The sequence below is a fragment of the Toxotes jaculatrix genome, chromosome 24 (assembly GCF_017976425.1).
Source record: "Toxotes jaculatrix isolate fToxJac2 chromosome 24, fToxJac2.pri, whole genome shotgun sequence".
NCBI lineage: Eukaryota > Metazoa > Chordata > Actinopteri > Toxotidae > Toxotes > Toxotes jaculatrix.
This window is the reverse complement of record NC_054417.1, coordinates 2,875,871-2,894,951: the sequence shown is the minus strand read 5'-3', so window position 1 is coordinate 2,894,951 and position 19,081 is coordinate 2,875,871. Positions and strand designations below refer to the sequence as shown.

The window sequence follows — 19,081 nt, the reverse complement described above, 5'->3', positions numbered from 1 at the left end:
TCTCACACACACAGTATAAAATTAGTGCATGCATAAATGTAGAAAGACTACAATGTGGCTCTTGCTCACCTGGTCTCAAACAGTCCTCTCACTCAGCTCCTTTACTCAAGTACTGTACTTCAGTACTTACTGGGGTAGTTGTCAAGTTACCACAGTCTGTTATAAAGGCTGATGGACTCCAGTTACTGCATGCACAGATAAAGGAGCAGAAAATTGAAGCACATGGGATGAAAAATTGCCTTTATTCATCAATAAACAAACAAAATAGTCAGGACAGGAATAGAGAGGAGAGTCCGGATGGAGCCTGACTGAAGCCTTACAGCCTGATTGTGGAAGGTTTGGGGGTGTGGACATGTCAACAGGGGATTCCCCTCCAGTGGAGGTGTCCAGTACAGCGATGCGTGCTGCTGGTTTAGGATCTTTGAACACAATACAAAAATATGAGCTGGTAGCACAGGCTCATCTTTTTTTCACCTGCTATGGCAAACATAACACAGACAACAGACACTGAAGTTAAACACAAAAGGCAGGCTTCAGTGTCCTGTTCCATACAAGTGCTTTGACTTTAAAACTCTTCACTATTAAAAAATGTCACCTTACACCAGTTGTCAAGCATAGCGTAACAAATAATACCATACACATTTTTCATCATATTGTTAATAAAAAAAAGTTTTCTCATTTCAAAAACGCACCCCATAGAAGGTAAAATCTATTTGTTGTCTGAGCTCAAGCCACTTTGTTGGATGAGAATTTATAATAAGATTTTAGGGGAAGAAATTGGCCTATTCTCCGTTATATCCTGGTATAAATCTCAACATCTAGGTCCTTTCACATTAACAACTAATAACTCATCTCTTCAATTCACTGCAGGTCTGCAAACTGTCTTTCTAAAGTGAAACTGTATAAGAGGAGAGAACAACTTTGAGCAGACACTGGAGACCATAATTAATTCACAGAAGAGACGTCTTTTTGCCACCAACTCATGGCCCCCAAGAATATGATATTTGGGGAGGGAGGGTCTGGGGGTCAGTGAGAATAAGAACAAAAACATCTTAGCAAGGCCAGGACCAAGGAGGAACCACTGAGTAAAGCTAGCTTCAAATGTAAGAAATGACTCTTCTCAAACTAGATCTCACTTCACCAGCGAACAGCTACAAAGCAGCTACGCTATGACAAAATGGAGCCTGCCCAGGAGCACCACCCAAAGATGTAACAGCGACAGAGTACAATCATAACCTTGTTTTTTGTTTTTTTGCAAAAGGGAAGGGGACAACATCCTGTGTGTTTGACTGTCAGTCACCACTGCTAACATTCCTGAGGTAGAGATTTGTCCTGGGTTGAGGACTGATGTTTTCATAAGCTCCCCAGCCAGAGAGGTGCCAGGCCTCAGCTTCCACACCTCACACACACTCACAACACATTCACACACATTCACACACACACACACACACACACACACACACACACACACACACACACACACACACACACACACACACACACACACACACACACACACACACACACACACACACACACACACACAAACACACTAACGCTCAATACATTTGGACAGACAGACAAACTGCTGGGACACTTTACTCATCTGTCTGTTCTGTCTGTCCATTCAACAGCCTGGGTTCCTTTGTGAACTGGTAGGCAGAGAAAACCATCTATGGTGACTGGGAATAAAACACTGGGATGCAACAGGAAAATACACACACACACACGCGGCTACAGAAACTACCAATTAGCATTTCTTCATAACACTTTTAAGCTCAAGGGCAATACATCAGTGGCACAAGCTCATTACATGCTGTCCTATCACGCCTGCATGTAGAAAACATTTTCCCTTTGTTACCTTGGCTACATTTGTTCTTCAAAACTCGCCGTGCAGCAGGTCGTGTGGCTCTTTCCCCCACGAGGATCAATTAGCTTCAGTTTCATCAACAATAAGGATTTTGATCAAAGTCAGAAAATATTGCTTTTCCTGTAGTTTTCCTGATATTCAGCCTCAAATGAAACTTTTAAAAATACTGCAGCGTCATTTTATATAAACCTATGAATGTGAAATGAACACAAAAGTTTGAATGGACTAAATAGAGTGAAATGACTTCAGCTCAGCTCTCTAATGACTTATAGATGCTAACAGAATTAGCATATTTAGTGAAATGTTGTGACGTGATGTAACATAGCAGCGCTTTGACACTGAATGAAAATGGTGACCTCATTTATTCCCAAACACCTCACTGTGTTTGACAGACAACTAAAACTAAGGGTATCATCAATAAAACGAGTCAAACAAAAGCAGAGGAAAAGAACTTAAAAACAAAGTGAGAACAGATAATCTTTAACTGAACACATGGAATCATACTAAAGCTTTGCGTATAACTTGTGCAGCAAAACAAAAAAACGAACAACAAAAGTAGCTTTCTATGGCCATGTTTGCGTAAAATAACAAAAAAAAAAAATCCAATTGCTTCCATTTTGGTTTTACAGTTTCTCTTCTCCCCTGTGCAAAGTGGTGCGTCAGTGGCTCCGCGTCAGGGAGATCTTCAAACTTTAGGACTGGACTTTGGCAAAGTTTGACAAGATAATTCCTCTCTTTCTTGCTTGGGTGTGTCGAGGGGGACTCACTTGGATAACAAGGATGGCGGCATCCGTTGTCCATCAAAATCGAGCAGCCGCTGTGAGGGGAAAGTTCAGAAACAGGTACCCCTGAGAGAAACCGGGCCGAGGGGAGAGAGGTCCTGTTCTCACATGGACTCAAATTCATCGATGCGCTGCTTCGTGTTGCCCTGTCGAATCTGGCGCAGCGTTTTGTATTTGTCTCGGCCTGCTTTCACATTCTCGGCGTGTAGCACATCGTTCTGTGTCTTCTTGGTCTCGTCTCTGGCCTCGGCCAACTCTGAACTTAATGTCTGTGTGATAAAAGTGAAGAAAGGACGAGAGATTGATGAAGAGGAGAAGGAAGGAAAGATAAAACAAGAAAGAAAAGAAGCAAAGAAAAGAACAGAACAGGGAAAAAAGGAATAACAACAGTGGCACAAAGAGGCAGAGAAGTAGCGGACAAGAAAAGTGAAAACAAGAAACAGAACATAGGTGCCAAAGAGAAGGACAAAGAAAACGTGCCTCAAATCATTTTAAAAGTAAACATTTGATTGACGCGAAGCCTCTTATCTACAATTGCAGGTCAAAACGTCTTCACCGTCCACTGAAGAAATAAATCCTTCCAATGCACTGCGAAAATTGCAAAACTGTCACACAGGTTTGGTCGAGGGCCAGTAGTTTCAGCATGGCTTTTCAGCACTGGCCAGTGTGCAAATTCTTTTTGTCAGAATTTTTTAGGGTCATTTCGTTATTTATAACATAGTTTGGTTCGAGTTTGAATTCTTCTTGCCATAGCTTCGGTACAAGTCCTGGCCTATACAGTAGCCCAGCTTAGCTCTACAGCCTTTGCAACATATTTAGTTATTAAAGATATGAGGTGATTAGATATCATCGGTTTGATCAGTTAATTGTCAGTAGGTCTGCTTTAAAGCCAGGCCACAGTCTAAGCCAGCACATCTACTCCTGGTAACAGCCGGAGTTTAAAGAAGAATGGACAGAGAGGTATGCCTTATCTTACCCTTATGTGCCATTGCTTGGCCCGTGTTTCTTCTTTGCAACAAAACTGCTGTTAGAAAATAATATAATCTCATTGTTATTTGTGTGTGTGGGACGCAAACCTCTTTTGGTTAAAACTAATGAAATCTTTTTTTTTTTTAGTTTAGATTAAAGCGACATGTTTTTATTCATCTGGGAATGTTTTGACTCATTCTCCACAGGGAGGTTTGATTAAATGGTATATTCATGTCATTTTCATGACCTTTATATTGTGTGTAAATTCATTTCACATTGGGAAAGGTTACCTCCCAAAGTCATCGTCATTGTGTCAAAGAACTTTAGATTTTTGATGCAGCCCTTCCACTGAAAATTTCAGATTTCACTGGGAGGTTGGTTTGGCCCCAGGCCACCATTTTCCAGACCTTCTCCACAGGCTTCCCCCCTCGCTCTTACCTGCAGCTGTTGCTTGACCCTCTCATTCTTTTGGGCTTCAGTGATGCGCGCCTCTTCGCTGCGGAGGTCTAGCTGGCTGACGCCCTCGTTGGACAGCTCGGCGCTGGCCTCTGCGTGGTTCTCATCCTGCTCATCGTGCTCGCTCTCAGCGTGGCCGCCCGGAGGTGCCGGCACCACTGTCATGGCGGTCTTCAGCTCCTCCTTGGTCTTCTCCAAGTCCTCCTGGGCTGACAGAGCCTGCAGGAGGGGACATGCAAACGGACAATGTAAGACAAAGACACATACGCCATAGTATGAAGCACATGCTCGTCTATGCCGTACCTTGTGCTGCCATTCTGTGGCCTCATCTTCCTTCTTCTTCTTGGCGTCTTCCAGGAGAGTGATCTTAGCTGTGAACTCAGCCAGCTCTGCAGCCTGCGATGAAACAGAGATCCTGCTGTTACACGTACATTCACACACTCAAGGACCTTAAAAAAATATGGAATGTACTTTATATTATATATACACAGATATACACAGGCTGGGACTGTTCACACCATCAGTCAAACAAACACACACACACACACACCAGTTGCTCCTGGTTCTTCTGCTGGTCTTCGGCCTGTTTAGCCAGCTCTGCCTTGGCCTCCTCAGCCATTTGCCTCTCTCTCTCCAGCCTCTCCGCCTCCTCCCTCGCTCTCTTTCTCTCCTGCTCCAGCTCCATTGCCCGGCGAGTCTGTTCTTCCAGCTCTGTGTAAAACCAGACACACAAACGCATTACACATCACTTCTACTTAACTTTCTACACGTTTCAAATTCAAACAAGGAGGAATTTAAGGAGGAATCAAAGAGAAATGTCTTTCATCAACTTCCCAGATCACTCTGGTTATACAGGCATGATTATTAGACATAACTGGCCTTAACTTACAGCCCAAGTAAGAGAAGCAATCTAATTTGAAAGACAGGAGAAGGGAAGAGGGGGGCAGTGGAAATAAGTGGACAGATGGATGGATAACAGGTACCTTTCTGAGCTCTCATCGTCTGCTCTTCAATCTGCCTTAGCCTCTCCATGAGCTCTTCTTTCTCGCGCTCTATCCTTTCCTTCTCTTTCTCTGCGTGCTCTCGCTTCTTTTTCTCATTCTCCAGCTGGGCCCTGAAAAGTTTTGCAGTTTCATATTTCAGAACGCTTCAGCATTTTTTGAGTAAGATACACAAGTTTTACTATATGATAGCAACAAATACAGAGAAACACAACACACCGGCCATCATATCCTAAGCTGAACAAAGATGAGCTGAGGCTGCAGCACCTACATCAAACTACCAGGCAGATGTGTTAAAGAGGCGAGACTGCCCTCCAGTGGACAAACTCTACCATCATCACTTCTTTTTTAAAAGCAGCCACATATAGTGAACAGATGCTACATCAAAGTAAAGCACAGTCTGATGAGCCTTGATATCCATTTAATTTAATATAGTGAAGTTTTACAATTAAACTTTTTCTTTACCTCAGGGCTTTTTATTATATATATTTAAATGTTCATGTGTTTGTTAGTGTTCCTCTGTCGTACCTCTCCATCTGTTTGTGGTGCTTCTCCTCCCGGGCCTGAGCCTTCATCTGCTGCACCTCAATAGTGTCAGGCTTTCTCCTCCTCATGTACAACTCGTGGTTACCCATACACAACGCCAGGATACGCTTGTTGATGCGCAGCCGTGGGGCATAAAACACAAAGTCCTAGAAAGAGAGGCAGCAAAAATATCCTTTAATGTGAAGGAGGACACATTCTCACTGTAAGTGCAGCAGGACGTCTGTGTTTCACACTCACAGGTGCTTTCTTGTCGATAGGTTTGATGACGAACTTCTTGTCATTGAAAGATATATTTCGAATCTCACTCCAGGGGAAGCCGATCTTTGGTGTCAACCTGAAATAAAAATATCACTCTGTGGTTAACACTTAAATTTGTATCCCACTCACATGAGGACTTACAGTACAGGATGTTACACGGTTAGCTGTAGCATGTTTTATACATTTCAGCCAGCAGATGGTGTCTTGAATTAAAGTCTCATCCTTTCACATAAGATAGTCTACCTTACGTGAAAGGATGAGACTGGACAGCATCTTTGGTGTTCAAGGAACAGAGAGACAGAAAGGAGAAGAAAATGGATGATGATAATAATAATAATGAAGAAGCTGCTGCCTATAGAGAGACAAACTATTCTCGTGTCTCTCGTCACCTGGACAAGGGACGGATAGCAGTAGTGATGACCCAAGATAACAGACAGGAAGGGCAGAGCAGAGAGTCAGTGAGAGGAAATGCTACACGAGTTGTGATTAAATCTATCTTTTCTTCCACAAAGGGAAAAAAATCTCTGACCAGGAAAGACTCTCCTACAATGGACAGGCACAGCCTTCCTTTCTCCACCTCTCCCTCATTTTTCACTTCTAAAAATATCTTCCTCTAACCTTGTTGGACACCATGCATGGTGAGTCCCTCACAGAGTGAGAAGATATCAGAGCTAGCCCAGCCACTTTATGCAATATGTTGATATCAAATAAAAAGGAAATTGTGGAAGTGCAAAAGATTTGCTTGCAATTTTGAAACAGTGTCACCATAACTAACAATGGATCCTGCTGGACCAGCTCTGTGGACACTAAATAAACATATTTTGGGGCAAATGAATCCATATTCAGGTACAGAGTTTCAGTTGCTTTCATGGGTCTTACAAATGAAGAATAACTGCTCTGAGAGTCACAGTATGTGCTCTGTGGTCAAGACAAGAGACTGCACAGAACACACATAATTACCCCTGTCTTTTCGGTATTTGAATCAACTGCCAACTGGTTTGGATGGCATATATATATATATATTTATGTAATTGAAATAAAAATATATTAAATGCTACAATCAGATGAAAATCAATCCTAAAAGATCATGACACAGAGAGAAACAAGCGGGAAGAAGCATTGCATGACCACCCACCCTCACTCTGTGAGACAAAACCATCTAATCTAGTCTTTCTTTCATGTTGAACAACACATGAGGCTTTGGTTTTAATCTTGTATAACAGCAGGTGTAACAGACATGGTTAGGACAACATGTGTTGACACACATCAGCGGCTCTGATTGTGACATGCTGTATCATCCAACCACTCGCCTGTCCTTCAGTCAGCTGCTGTTTGGTAATCAGCTGCAAACCACAGCTCTAAGCCCCATTCAAGAAAGCATCCGTCTCTCATGGGATCCCTACTTAAACACAGCACCTCCATTTTGGGACATCAAACACTACCTTCATTTTAGTTTATATCAAACAAGAGATTTTAATCCTCAAAACAAAAAACGCATCTTAAAATGTCTCATCCTTGATGCTAGCTCCACACAGTCTTCTCTGTTAGTCTGACATTATTTTTCCCCTAAATGATACATCACTTATTTTATAAATAAACCCAACATCTCTGTTTGTTTGAGTGTGAGTGTGTGTGTGTGTGTGTGTGCGTGCCTTACTTGTCTTCGTGTTCGTAGATGTTGAGGCCTAGGGCGTCCACACCCAGCCACAGCTGTGTGCCCTTCTTGTTTTTGATCTCAAAGTAGTTGACGCCGTACATCTCCAGATCCTGGGCGATTTTTAGATACTCCATCATCGAGTCCTCTCTGAAGAATAAGAAACGCAGGAGGAAGACTTTTCAATAATATACATTATATAGAAACATTAACATGTAGGAGAGAAAATCTGTGTAAACGTGGATTTTTAAATCAAATGAGCGCAGTATCATACCATCAAATTACACATTCCAAATTAAGGCAGGTCAACGCTTTCAGATCGACTAAGGAAACTTTTGGCATCGTTCAGCAACTGCACAGACGATGACATACTTCCTCGTCCTAACGTGACATAACACGTCCAAACCACGTACGCTCACAGATAAGACGATTCTTTGCCTCTGTCGAGAGGTTTCAAGTGGAGAATGCGATAAGGAAAGTTTGGCACACACCTGAGCATTCCTCTATGTTCTTCATGCCAAGTCTGTATCCTGTCCTCCCACTGCTCCTTGGTCAGCTTGTGCTGCTCCAGGACTCTGCACACAAACACACACACAATGAAATGACTTTCACCTGAAGGAATGTGGATCGCCACAGAATTGTTTCCTCTGGAGGAAATCATTGAAGATTCTGACAGAGAGCGAGACACATTCCAGGTTTTGAGAGATCTGGTGCCTGAAAACTGAAGGGACACCTCCCACAGCAGGCAGCGGTTCGCTCAACATCTTTTGTGCGCGTACCTCTGAGGCAGCAGTCTGTCATGGGTAAGGTAGCCAGGCTTGTGGACATCTTTGTTGTAGTCTCCATACTTGGCCTGGACTGAGTATGACGCCAGTAACACAGCTGTCTCTGGGGGACAGTAGTTCTCATCGTTCAGGATGGCCTCCTTCACCTGGCAGAACAGGAGTAAAGGACTTATTCAGCGCATTCATCACTTATTCACCAAGTGATTATCAGAAGATGTGTCCATGGAAGGTCAATAATGACAGTGTGGGCCAGTGCATCCACCTTTCATTTTCATTTTAGGTAGTGGCCTGATACCTGGAGGAAGAAGAGTCTCTGGGTGATCTCCTGGATTAGCTCCTCTGAGACATCCTCGGGGAAGAATTTGGCTCTGAACTTAAACTGCAGAGGGTTCTCTTTCTTCACATCCTGCTGGGTCACCTGAAAAATAAAGTATCATCAGTCTTTTTCCTATTAATCAGCAGGTCACGTCTGGGGACACATGTTAATGGGCTGGATTGTACGTTTGTGCACAGCTGGCACTCTCACACGCACGAACACACATCTGTGACCAACACACACTGATTTCACAGCACTTCAGAGTAAGGGGAATTTTTCATCGCTTTTTTTCTGCAGTCCCTCTGTCTGTCTCTTCACACACACAGTTTGAGGGGAATTTTCTGTCACGCATGCTCAGAGACATAGAAACAGACACGCTGTAATAGTGGGGGTTCAGGCTGCAGGGTAGGCTGGCCTGAGCGAGGGAGGAAGCCTGTCAAAAGATCACATCTGAGGCACCGAACCACAGCAGAACTTCCAGGCAAATCCCAGACAAACAACAGACACTGACGCTGGATAAAAGACAAACAGATAAAGTGTCAACGAAAGCAAAGACTTGAACAGAGAAGGAGGCACAGAGTTGGTAAAATGAAGGAGACCATAAAAGTACAAGTGTTAAAATGAAAGCAGCTACAAGACGTGTGTTTTGATGATTATGGCAAAGGAAATTATTAAAGTAAAACTCACCTTCTTATTGAGTTTGAGCCAGGTGATATAGCCTTTACTGTCCACATACTGTAGGCCAAAGAACCAGACTTCCCTCAGGCCCACTGTCTTCACCACCTGAGAACAAAACAAAACGAGATCTGAATTCCTACAGCTGCTACAAGCACCATTTAAAACACATCTTTATGGCAGATTTGGCTTTATTCGTCCGTTGACCATGTAGGCCAAGGTCACTTGTCCTGAAAATTGCAGTACAGTAGCAGAGCAAACACTTCTTTTTTACAGCCTGTGTCACAGTGTGAGCACAAATAAGTTAATGGATGTAGGATGAGATGGAGGTAAGCTGCCTGAGAACACAGAGTGCTTCTGACGAACAGTACTGAGAGGAAATGGAGATTCAGACTCCGTCTTCACTGAGCCAGCTAAATCTGAAAATGCTTTGTGTGTGAAAACGATGTGCTTCACCACGAGTGTCTTCCGGTAGGTAAAAGTTCTCTGCCCTACGATGACACAGTGACATGGATTTTTATAAAGAGGTAACCAGTCAACATTTGGGGTTAGGTCACTCGTGCTCACCTGGTCGAAGAGCTGTTTTCCTGTGGTATTAGGCTGGATGGCAAATTCCAGCTCTGCATCCATGGTGGTGACACGGACGTTGATCTGGGAAACAAACACAACAAAGATTTTACTTTGTTTGGCACATTAATACAGGCACTGAGATATCAGACACAGCACTGACACCTGTCTGTTGTTGTTGTTACAAAAATCCCAATATCCTTTTCTGCTGTCAAGAAACCAAGTTTTCTTGAACCGCACATTGCTTTGTTTAAAGTGATTATTATAAAGGTCAATAAGTCAACTTCTGGATAAGCGGAACGGCTGAAAATACTTGGGATAATTACTGGCACACTGCAATAATGTGATGCCAACCTGAGCACTGAGCTTATTACCCTTTTTAATCTCGATTAAACGTCACATATAGCTTTCTGTGGCCAACTATTTAAAGGACCTAACATAAATATATATGCATTTAAACACTTTGCTGGACCTGAACATGTTTGCAGGCAGGAACAGAAAATGAGGAAGCGGCAGCAGATGAATTAATTTCTGTCTCTAACTTTCTCTTTCCATCCTACACTGCCAGAGAGCAAGCCCCACCTTTCACGGCAGCCTGCTACTCAAAGACCTCTGTTTGGGTGGAGAAGAGGATAAAACCCAGTCACTGGTAAGCAGCGCTGGCAGTAGGCCTAGCAGCAGCTGACGGCACAGAACAAAGCGAGGCTGACCTCCAAAGCATCTCACATCCTTCCTCCCACACCTACACACACACACACACACACTGAGCTATATGCCGCCTCGGCGGTGGTTAACAGCACGAGATGAGACACAGACGGGGAGCGTGCGTGGTGCAGAGGAAGACGAGAAGCAAACTGAGAGGCAGGGTGCAAAAATACAGGGTTTGGCAAGAGCGCAGGAAGAGTGAAAAAAAAAATGCGCGGGGCAGATAGAGCGCAACAGGAAGTAAGAGAGATGATATAGGGTGTACTCCTTTTGAGATTAAGTTACTGTGAGGTTACTGTAGATGAGCCAATCATACAGAAAAGGAGGGAAAAGAAAAGGGACACAAAGAAAAGAAACTGAGGCAATGAACCTTCCTTTTCCAATTATACACAAAACCTCAGGAACGCTTACTTTGCAGTTCTCTCTCTAACCCTCTTATTTCTTCGCCCTCTCTCTCTCCGGCCTTCATCCCTCTCCATTTCTCTATGCAATGAATAATCCATGAAACTTGTGTCTATACAGCACATAGCTGGACTCCCCCCCGTGCCACATGGAGCTCAGACCACAATGTATCTGCCTCTGTCTCCTCTCATTAATTACCCATGAAAAGCTGCAGCACTTTCTCCACACTATAGACATGAACATTCCTGCATGGCCTACGACGCCATTCCTGAAATATGCAACGGCCCATTTATATAACATTATTTTATAAAGGGACTAAATTTTATCCCACATTTTCATGATCTAACCTGCTTAAGGCAGAGCTTTATTTTGGGCAGCTTCCCGGCAGAAGATTACATCTTAAGTGACCAAGTGATTGTATTTTGCCTTCAGTCAGGGTCAGTTTTCAATTGCCTCCGTTTCTGCATTACAATAAATATTTTGTGCTCTTTGAGACCAAGTCTCTCTGGCATGCTCGCTGCCAATGTGTCCTTCAATGAAGATTCCACACAGGGAGGCACTTTTTTTAGTCAACATCAAGACGGAGGCTTTAATCCGTGTCTGGGAAATCAACCCACGCTCGTATCCATGCCAGTTTTCTGCAGGGGCGGAAAAATGAATGGTTTCGCTAAAGGACGACTTTCCGTGAAACTGAGGTGAAATCAGAGTAACAGGTAAATAACAGGAAAGACACGCACACACATTCAGTGAGGTGCTGAACTGCAGAGGGACTAAAAACAAGTGGTTCCTAACTAACTGTGATCTTTGAAATGTGTTTGCTGCACACCATAACAGTACAGTAATGTTACTCGCTCTCAGCTGATATCTGCTACTCGCTGCGTGTTTGCACAAAGCTTCATGAAGAACTCAAGGCCAGCGGTGAGGTTTTAGTCCCAGACCAGTTCTTGGGACTGACTCTGAGATGCTTTATGAATGTGAGTCCACACGTAGCTCTCTGAGCTCTCAACACCAATCACACACAATAACATTAGCGGCTTATTACAACACAGCACCGTCAACATCACTTCAATGAGGATGCTACGGCTATTGTAACATAGTTGAACTGGAGCTACTGCTAACTCTAATTAGTTTTGCTCAGATGGAGGTACTTTAATACAAACAACAGATTATGGAATAGTATTAATCCAGTTCCAAACCACAACAGACAAATGTGAAAGAAATATTCAGTGCAAAATGCAAATGTGCCACCATTTTTGCAAACACGAACAGTGCTGGACAAGCAGAATGTCCGTCACCAGAAAGGTGGAGTGGACGATCACAGCGTAACCCACAGAGTTTTGTCCTCGGTGACCCTTAAATTCAGCAAACGGACTTGCACTTAATCCAAGTGATAAGATCTTCTGTTCATGGTTCGCTGACAGATGAATTAAGACTTTGTGTTGGTTTCAAGAGTAGCTGCCTCACTGACTTTGTGAGAAAGGGGTAGTTATGGAGAGTGTAGTGCTGAGCTGGGGTTTCCAAGTGACCGGCCTTGAATGCCTCTTCGTCTGTGTTTGTGTGGGGCCTGCCTGCCATCAGCAATCAGCTGTGAAAGAGCCGGTCTTTGTGCTACATGTGTGTATGCGTCTCTGCCAAAACATAGCCAACCCACAGAGCGGAGAGCGGCGGAATCCTGTATGGACCAGACGGTCAGTTAATCCTCTCTCCTGCAGAGACAGGGGGAGGAGAAGAGGGACAACAACATGCCGAGGCACTGACACAGCTAATCACACACACACCGACAACTGAGAAGTCCCAAAGGAGCGACTTCTGCAAGCCTGTCCTTATATGACACAGTTCGTCTGGTTTAACTAAACCGTATTTCACAAGTTCCTTTGCAGGTCAAAGCATGTGTACTTCAGGTGTGTTTGCATAATGCTGCCCTGCCGTATAAGGCAGCTCGCGAGCGGTGATTTGAACTAACATGCCTTCAAAGTTCCTGAAAGAACCCAGAAGCGAGTAGGACACTGGGTATCCGTCTGATGCGGCTGTGTCACGTACCAGTTCCCAGAGCAGTCTCCACATACTAATTCTGCTGTATGTGTGTTAAGACAAAGCCAGTAACAACTCAAATGCAAGTGCATTTCATGCTTCAGAGGCGAGCTTCACGTGAATGGATAGCGCAGCTTTGCGCCTCAGTCCGCTCACACATCCAGTGGACGCTGGCATTCTGGGTATACTCGCCATCAGCCACAACACAGCAGAAATGCCACACAGCTGCATCTGGTGGACACTGTGGGCAACTCCATGTCCATCTGACATATGACACTGAGGCCAAGCGGCAAGCAAAGGAGAAGTGAAGACAAGGAGGAGCAAAACCTTTATGTGTTGACGGGTTTGCTTGTTTTTTTAAAGCGTACAGAGACGTCGAGCCTCAAACATGACAGTGGGGACTATTATCTGGGAGTGCTCCAAACTCCCAGATAATTCTTCACTTTGCTCTCCCTTCTCACCAGGCCGGGGGCTGTATCATTTCCATTTTTCTTTACTTTGCAGTCTAAATGCCCCTTTGACGTGTCACTAAATCCCCCTCTCCATTTCAACTGCGAAGATGAGTTCTCACTCAGACAGGCCCCTTGTTAAATGTGCAGCTGTTTAGTTACTGTAAGCTGTTTAGAGGAGCTTTGCTCAGAGAGGCCTTAAGAGAGACGCACACACACACTTCAATCAGTAGAGCTGCTAATCTGGCCTGCTGGGCTCTGAGCAGCTGTCTGTCCTTCTGATTAACCCCCCTGCAGGGTGAGGCAGGCCTCTGAGGGAGGGAAGAATGGAAGGGGGGAGTGAGAGCGGAGGAGGAATCACCACTACCTACAAACACAAACGCTCATTCTTTGGGGGAAAGGGAAGGTGAACGCGGTGTGTGTGGGAAAAAATGTGCTTATCCGTGCCCAGATGACTGTTGTACAGACAGGATCCGAAAAGCTTCCAGTGATTTTACAAGATACACTCCAGGGATAATAAAAGGGAAGAGGAGGGTCCTACTTACCCAACTTGATTATGGACATGGCTTTTGTATTGTAAATGAGGTGAAGGGTCAAACACAGCTGGCAAACAAGAGTTTGAATGTTGCCCGGCACCAACGCTCCAACTCCTCCCATAACCCTTAGTGTTTTCCTACCTCTTAAAACTTTTGCTTAGTATCTCCTGAGCACTACAAAAAAAATTCCTTCCTCCCTTTCTTCATTTCCCATTATTCCTAAACTTTATGTGCTCATCTTTCAGACTCCTCCTCTCCCTGACAGTCCGCTGGTCATCCTGGTGATAATCCTCTCTCTTCACCTTGCGTCTGTGCTTCCACACTGACAGGATGTTGACACAGACCGGGCCCCCGATATACACAGCAGGGCCCCTCTCCAGCAAACAGGAAAACAGCCACAAGCTAGGAAGCCAGCGAGGGCCCTCTTCCTGTGGGGTGCTCTCACCTCATAATTCCCCTGCCCCCGGCCCAAAGAGTGCACCAAACAGAAGGGGTGGGGTCAAGTGGGTGTGGGATATGATATCAAGAGATAGAGGAACACCATATTATCTGTTTAACAAGATAACATGTTCACAGAATCCCTGTTTTATACTTCACTCTTTATGCACACTGATGCCGATGATGCCCTCAAGTAAGGATGCTACCATCTAATTCATGACCAATCAATCAATCATTTAAAAAAAAAAATATCACTCACGTGTTGACCAATCAGCACAGCTGCAGCCTCGGTACAACAGTAAGTGAAGGACACTTCCAGACTTTCCAGTCACACAGACGCAGCACGGTCAGCAATGTGCAACGGTAATAAAGTACCTTCCAGGACACTGGTTTTATTGGTTTTCAGTGGCTGGTCTCACTATGAAAGGCCCTGCACAAAACGCACTATTGACCATATGCTTGTGCTCACATCCTTAACACCACTAACACCATGGTCTATTGTCAAAGAGTCTGGATGGTTTTCTTTACAAGTCGCTGTAGAATTCAGCTGCTGAATGGCCTGTTTATCTATAGACACAGTTATGTTGCTGTGCTGCATCTTGAGCGTCAGTCCAATTATTTTATCTTCACCTGTGCAGTTAAGTTATGAAGAAGCTGTATTTAAATTTTGCTCGGTCACTGTTTCGCTCAAAATAATGCACATGATTTCAAAACAAATGCTTTGCAGGTATCTCACATGCATTAAATGCAAAACACACAGATGAATCTCGGCATAGTCGGCTGATACCAGCTGTGTGTGTGTGTGTGTTTTGACATATCTCTTAATCTGTAACATTACCCTAACCTCAACCAGCCAGCCTCTTGCACAGCGACAGCTTTTTCTTCAAACTGAACCTAACAGGAAGTGCACACGGTTGACTTCAAACGTTTACCTGGCAACGAGTGTTCCTGAGTTTTAGGAAAGACTTTGAAATTCTGTAAAGCTGAATTTGTTACTGCAAAAGCGCTACTGAAAAACAAATTCAGCAGCCTCCCTGCTACCTCCACAAACTCTTTTGTTACTCAAACTTGCGACTGTCTTTGTGTCGGATGAATGCCGACACTGAGACACAAGAGGCCTATTCCAAAACTTTCGAGGTCTGGCACCAGTCCCAGGGAAGGTCATGTCTGATGGGCCCTGCTTTTGCTTCCTCTGTTTATTATGTCAGTGCCTCCCTGCGACAAGCTGTACTTTCTCTGTCCGTTATTGTCTGTGACAGAGACGTCACTCTCAGCAGACTGACCAGCACTCCACTGTCCTAGGAGCTGTTTTTAGGATAGGGCCCTGGTGACTCAGGGGACAAGAGGGGGAAGTGGAGGATGACATCAGTGCCTAGCTGTTCCTCTGCTGTAGCTTCCCAAACCCCCCACCCACGGACACACACACACAAACACCCACCATGTAAAGAGCTAGACAGGGGATGTGCTTCATTTGTCGCATAGCCTGAAGCCTGTTGTTGCCGGTTCTTAGGAAAGTTTCTGATGCAAGCTTTAGCAACTTGACCCTGAAATCTTTCCAACTCTAATCTAATGTAATGTAAGCCTGGTTTCAAATTCAAAAAGTAAAACAAAGCCGGTCAACTAAGAATGCCACATGCTCAGAACAGCTGTGCCATACTGTGTTTGCACACTGGCATGTGGGCTACACAACACTGTGAAAATCTCTTACTGTAAAGTGAAAACTAAGTGCGCAACACTGCAATATCCCCAGACCTCTTCCCGAGTCTGTTTACGATGAAGAAGCAGCTTGACAACAGTGGGAATCAGACAGCCATGGAGGGGCTGCATCAAATTGGTTTTGTTTTGGCGCTGTTCACATCCCAGGACTGGCATTCTCTCCACCCTTTAAGCAACAATGGCAGCAGTGTTGCAGTTGCAAGGCCTGTGGGCCAGGCAGTACTCTTCACACTCTGGCTGTTGTTTACTTGGAAGAGGAGTATGAGGAGTGGGAGCAGCCATGGGGATGAAACTGCCACTTCCCAGAATGCTTAAATGTAGCTTTGGGCAGCAGCGCATGTCGACTGCTATGACAACTACAGAGCACAGAGTCATTTTATACAAGCACAGTAAACAGGAACAAACAAGCAACTTTCATGTTTCTGATTCATATCATATATCCTGAACGACACGAGTTACAGCTTAATAATTCTAACGCTACAACTTTATTTTTTTTCCATCAAACAATCTGAATTAATTGGAAAGGAAAGTGCCTAACTCAAGTATTTTTTCCTGACTTCTTCCCCTTAGCAGTGCATTTCTGTATATCTCTGTAAAACACAGCTGACATCTGTATGCCAACTCTTGTCTAGCTTTCAGCCTCTTACCGGTTTCGGCATCTTTGCTTCCTCTCCTCCTTACACCCGACAGCTGAAAGGATAAATTCGTCACAGGACGGCAACAACGCTTGTATCACAGGGCCTGAAAGTGAAACAGACAATTTTTTTCCATTAGGCACACAGTATACATGGGTGAAACAATACGAGCTGCAGCCTGAGTACAATATTACTTGCTGGTGTTTTTATTATTCCCTGTGATCTGACAAGAAACTGTACATTCGTTTTTTAATAACGAATAAACCAGAAAATGACAGAACATAGTTTCAGGTTAAAGAAAATAAGAAGTTCTCCCAAGAACCAAAAGAAGAAAACACAAAAATGAAATGAATCTCATTCCTAAATCTGTTAACGACTACAAGTCACAGAAACCCCAAACAGCCAGAGGCACAGAGAAGTGGTTTAACATTCAGTCTCAACAAGCGTTACCACTTTGCTGGAGTGCACATAAGGTAACTATTGCAAGAGTGTATGTGGAAAACAAGTTTAAACATAATTACTATGGAAGAGAGAACTGAAAGACAGTCAGTGCATTACGGAAACTGTAGTCACCATCAGTAATACCTTATCAAAATAAAAAATCAGTCTGATAGTAGCACTGGATATCTGAGCTACAAGTTCTCTTGCAACGCTGCATCTCATCAGTGCTTGCTCACCTTTCATTTGACCCATTACTTACACTGGGGCGGCTGAAAAAAAAAAAAGTGTTCAGTAACTTTCTTTGTGGTTTCCAGCCACACCTAACGGTGTCAAAACGTGACACGGCCCTGAACCAAGGCTCACTCAAATGGAGGAAGCAAGAAAACTAAATGAAATCAGTTTCCTCTTATTGATTATATTGATTCTTACTGCCTTGGACTGTGATTATTGTATTCCCTGCCAACAATAACACGCCATAACTTGCTTGAGCAGAGAGGCATCATTTCCCATTGCCAGTGAGGTTTAATAACTTTAGTCCAAACATTCTTTACACTTATATTTATACATACCTATAAACATATAATACTGCTGGTTGTAGAGCCAGCTGTCCTGCTCATAGCTTAAATTTCTGTCACTACATTTGGCACTCCTGAGTTCTTGGCAGTACTGAGGTATTTAAGAGGCATGCTGTTGTCTCTTGTGCAATCCTGTAGCGGCAAACAGGCAACTACATTAATCCGACCTGCTATATTTTCAAATTAACAGTAAATAGTAAATACCGGGATCCAAAACAAAGGACAAACAGACAAATCAAAGGACTGTACTCCGTTTTAGTAGCTGAAAGAAGTGCATCCATCACAACAACACAGCAATCATCACAAGGCGTAAATAAAACAATCAATAACTGTGGCCTCGCAGAGTAAACGTGTGACAGAAATGACAGTTATGTTCAAAACATGTAAGAAAACCGAGGCTGGATTTGAGCCGTAGCGGCTCATACAACAGATGAGGACATGCCCACTTGTAGATCGCCAGCATTTAGCTCTCCTCTTTACCCGCCGAGACTCGGTTTCCGTTACGATGCAATTTAACCACTATTCAGTCACATCGGTTAAACAACCACAACTCTTTTGACAAAGTGTTAGCTAAAGCGGCCCGACACGACGGAAAACACCAAAATAAAAGTGTCTGACGTGTCAAAAAAGGTTTTTTAAATTATTTTTAATGAGTAACACAGCGTTAGCCGTTACACGATCTCCTGTCGTAAAGTAAAAAAATAAATAAAATAAAGGTGGCCCGTTGAACAGCTGATCATTTCAACACAGTGGGCCGTTATGCTCGCCTCGCTCCTGCATGTGAAGTTTTAAAGCACGTCCATCGCGTTGGCCATCATCAACTCACCACATTTCACCAACAAACAAAAAACAAACGAAAGAGCCACCAGAGAAAACAAACACATGAAACTCAAGATCGCGTTTAAGAGGCACCACGGTGCGTTTTACTGGCACAACTTCGTGCAAGTCAGCGTTTAATATCGTGTCGTGTAAATGAAAATCGCTCGAACACGAGGATATCCGCTATTGCATCAAACTTGAGGAGACGCTCATCTTTTAGGGAGAGGCAACTCACCGGGGGGACGAAGTGTGTCTTCAAATTGCGGTGAAAGCCCGGTGTCCTCAGATCTGACAAAAGATCCACGATGGAAAATCTGCCGTGGTTCCCGATCGCTGTCTCTTCGTGCTTTGATGAGTCAAATTTCCACAGACATTGGAAAAAAAAAGCCCGTTGGAAGTCTAAACAACCATAAGGCGATTTGGGGCGCCGCTGTAGATCCAACCGGAAGACAACT

The 19,081-nt window shown here is 43.9% G+C and overlaps 1 protein-coding gene across 3 annotated transcripts; it reads right to left on the bottom strand.

Annotated features, from left to right (window-relative positions):
• Positions 1–223: 223 nt before the first annotated feature.
• Positions 224–19,081, bottom strand: LOC121177885 (radixin-like). Of its 3 annotated transcripts, XM_041032303.1 has the most exons (15): positions 18,862–19,081; positions 16,804–16,897; positions 9,880–9,963; positions 9,325–9,420; positions 8,617–8,739; positions 8,316–8,467; positions 8,028–8,111; positions 7,540–7,686; positions 5,862–5,958; positions 5,607–5,770; positions 5,061–5,191; positions 4,628–4,788; positions 4,381–4,473; positions 4,060–4,296; positions 224–2,921 (listed from the first exon to the last, which is right to left on the bottom strand). In XM_041032303.1, exons 2-15 carry the CDS (start codon positions 16,813–16,815, stop codon positions 2,757–2,759), a joined length of 1,746 nt encoding a protein of 581 aa, XP_040888237.1. In that variant the 5' UTR covers positions 16,816–16,897; positions 18,862–19,081; the 3' UTR covers positions 224–2,756. The 3 variants fall into 3 exon arrangements, with proteins under 3 accessions (XP_040888237.1, XP_040888235.1, XP_040888236.1); XM_041032301.1 differs by having other exon boundaries at positions 4,060–4,473; XM_041032302.1 differs by lacking the exon at positions 18,862–19,081 and adding an exon at positions 18,634–18,759 and having other exon boundaries at positions 4,060–4,473.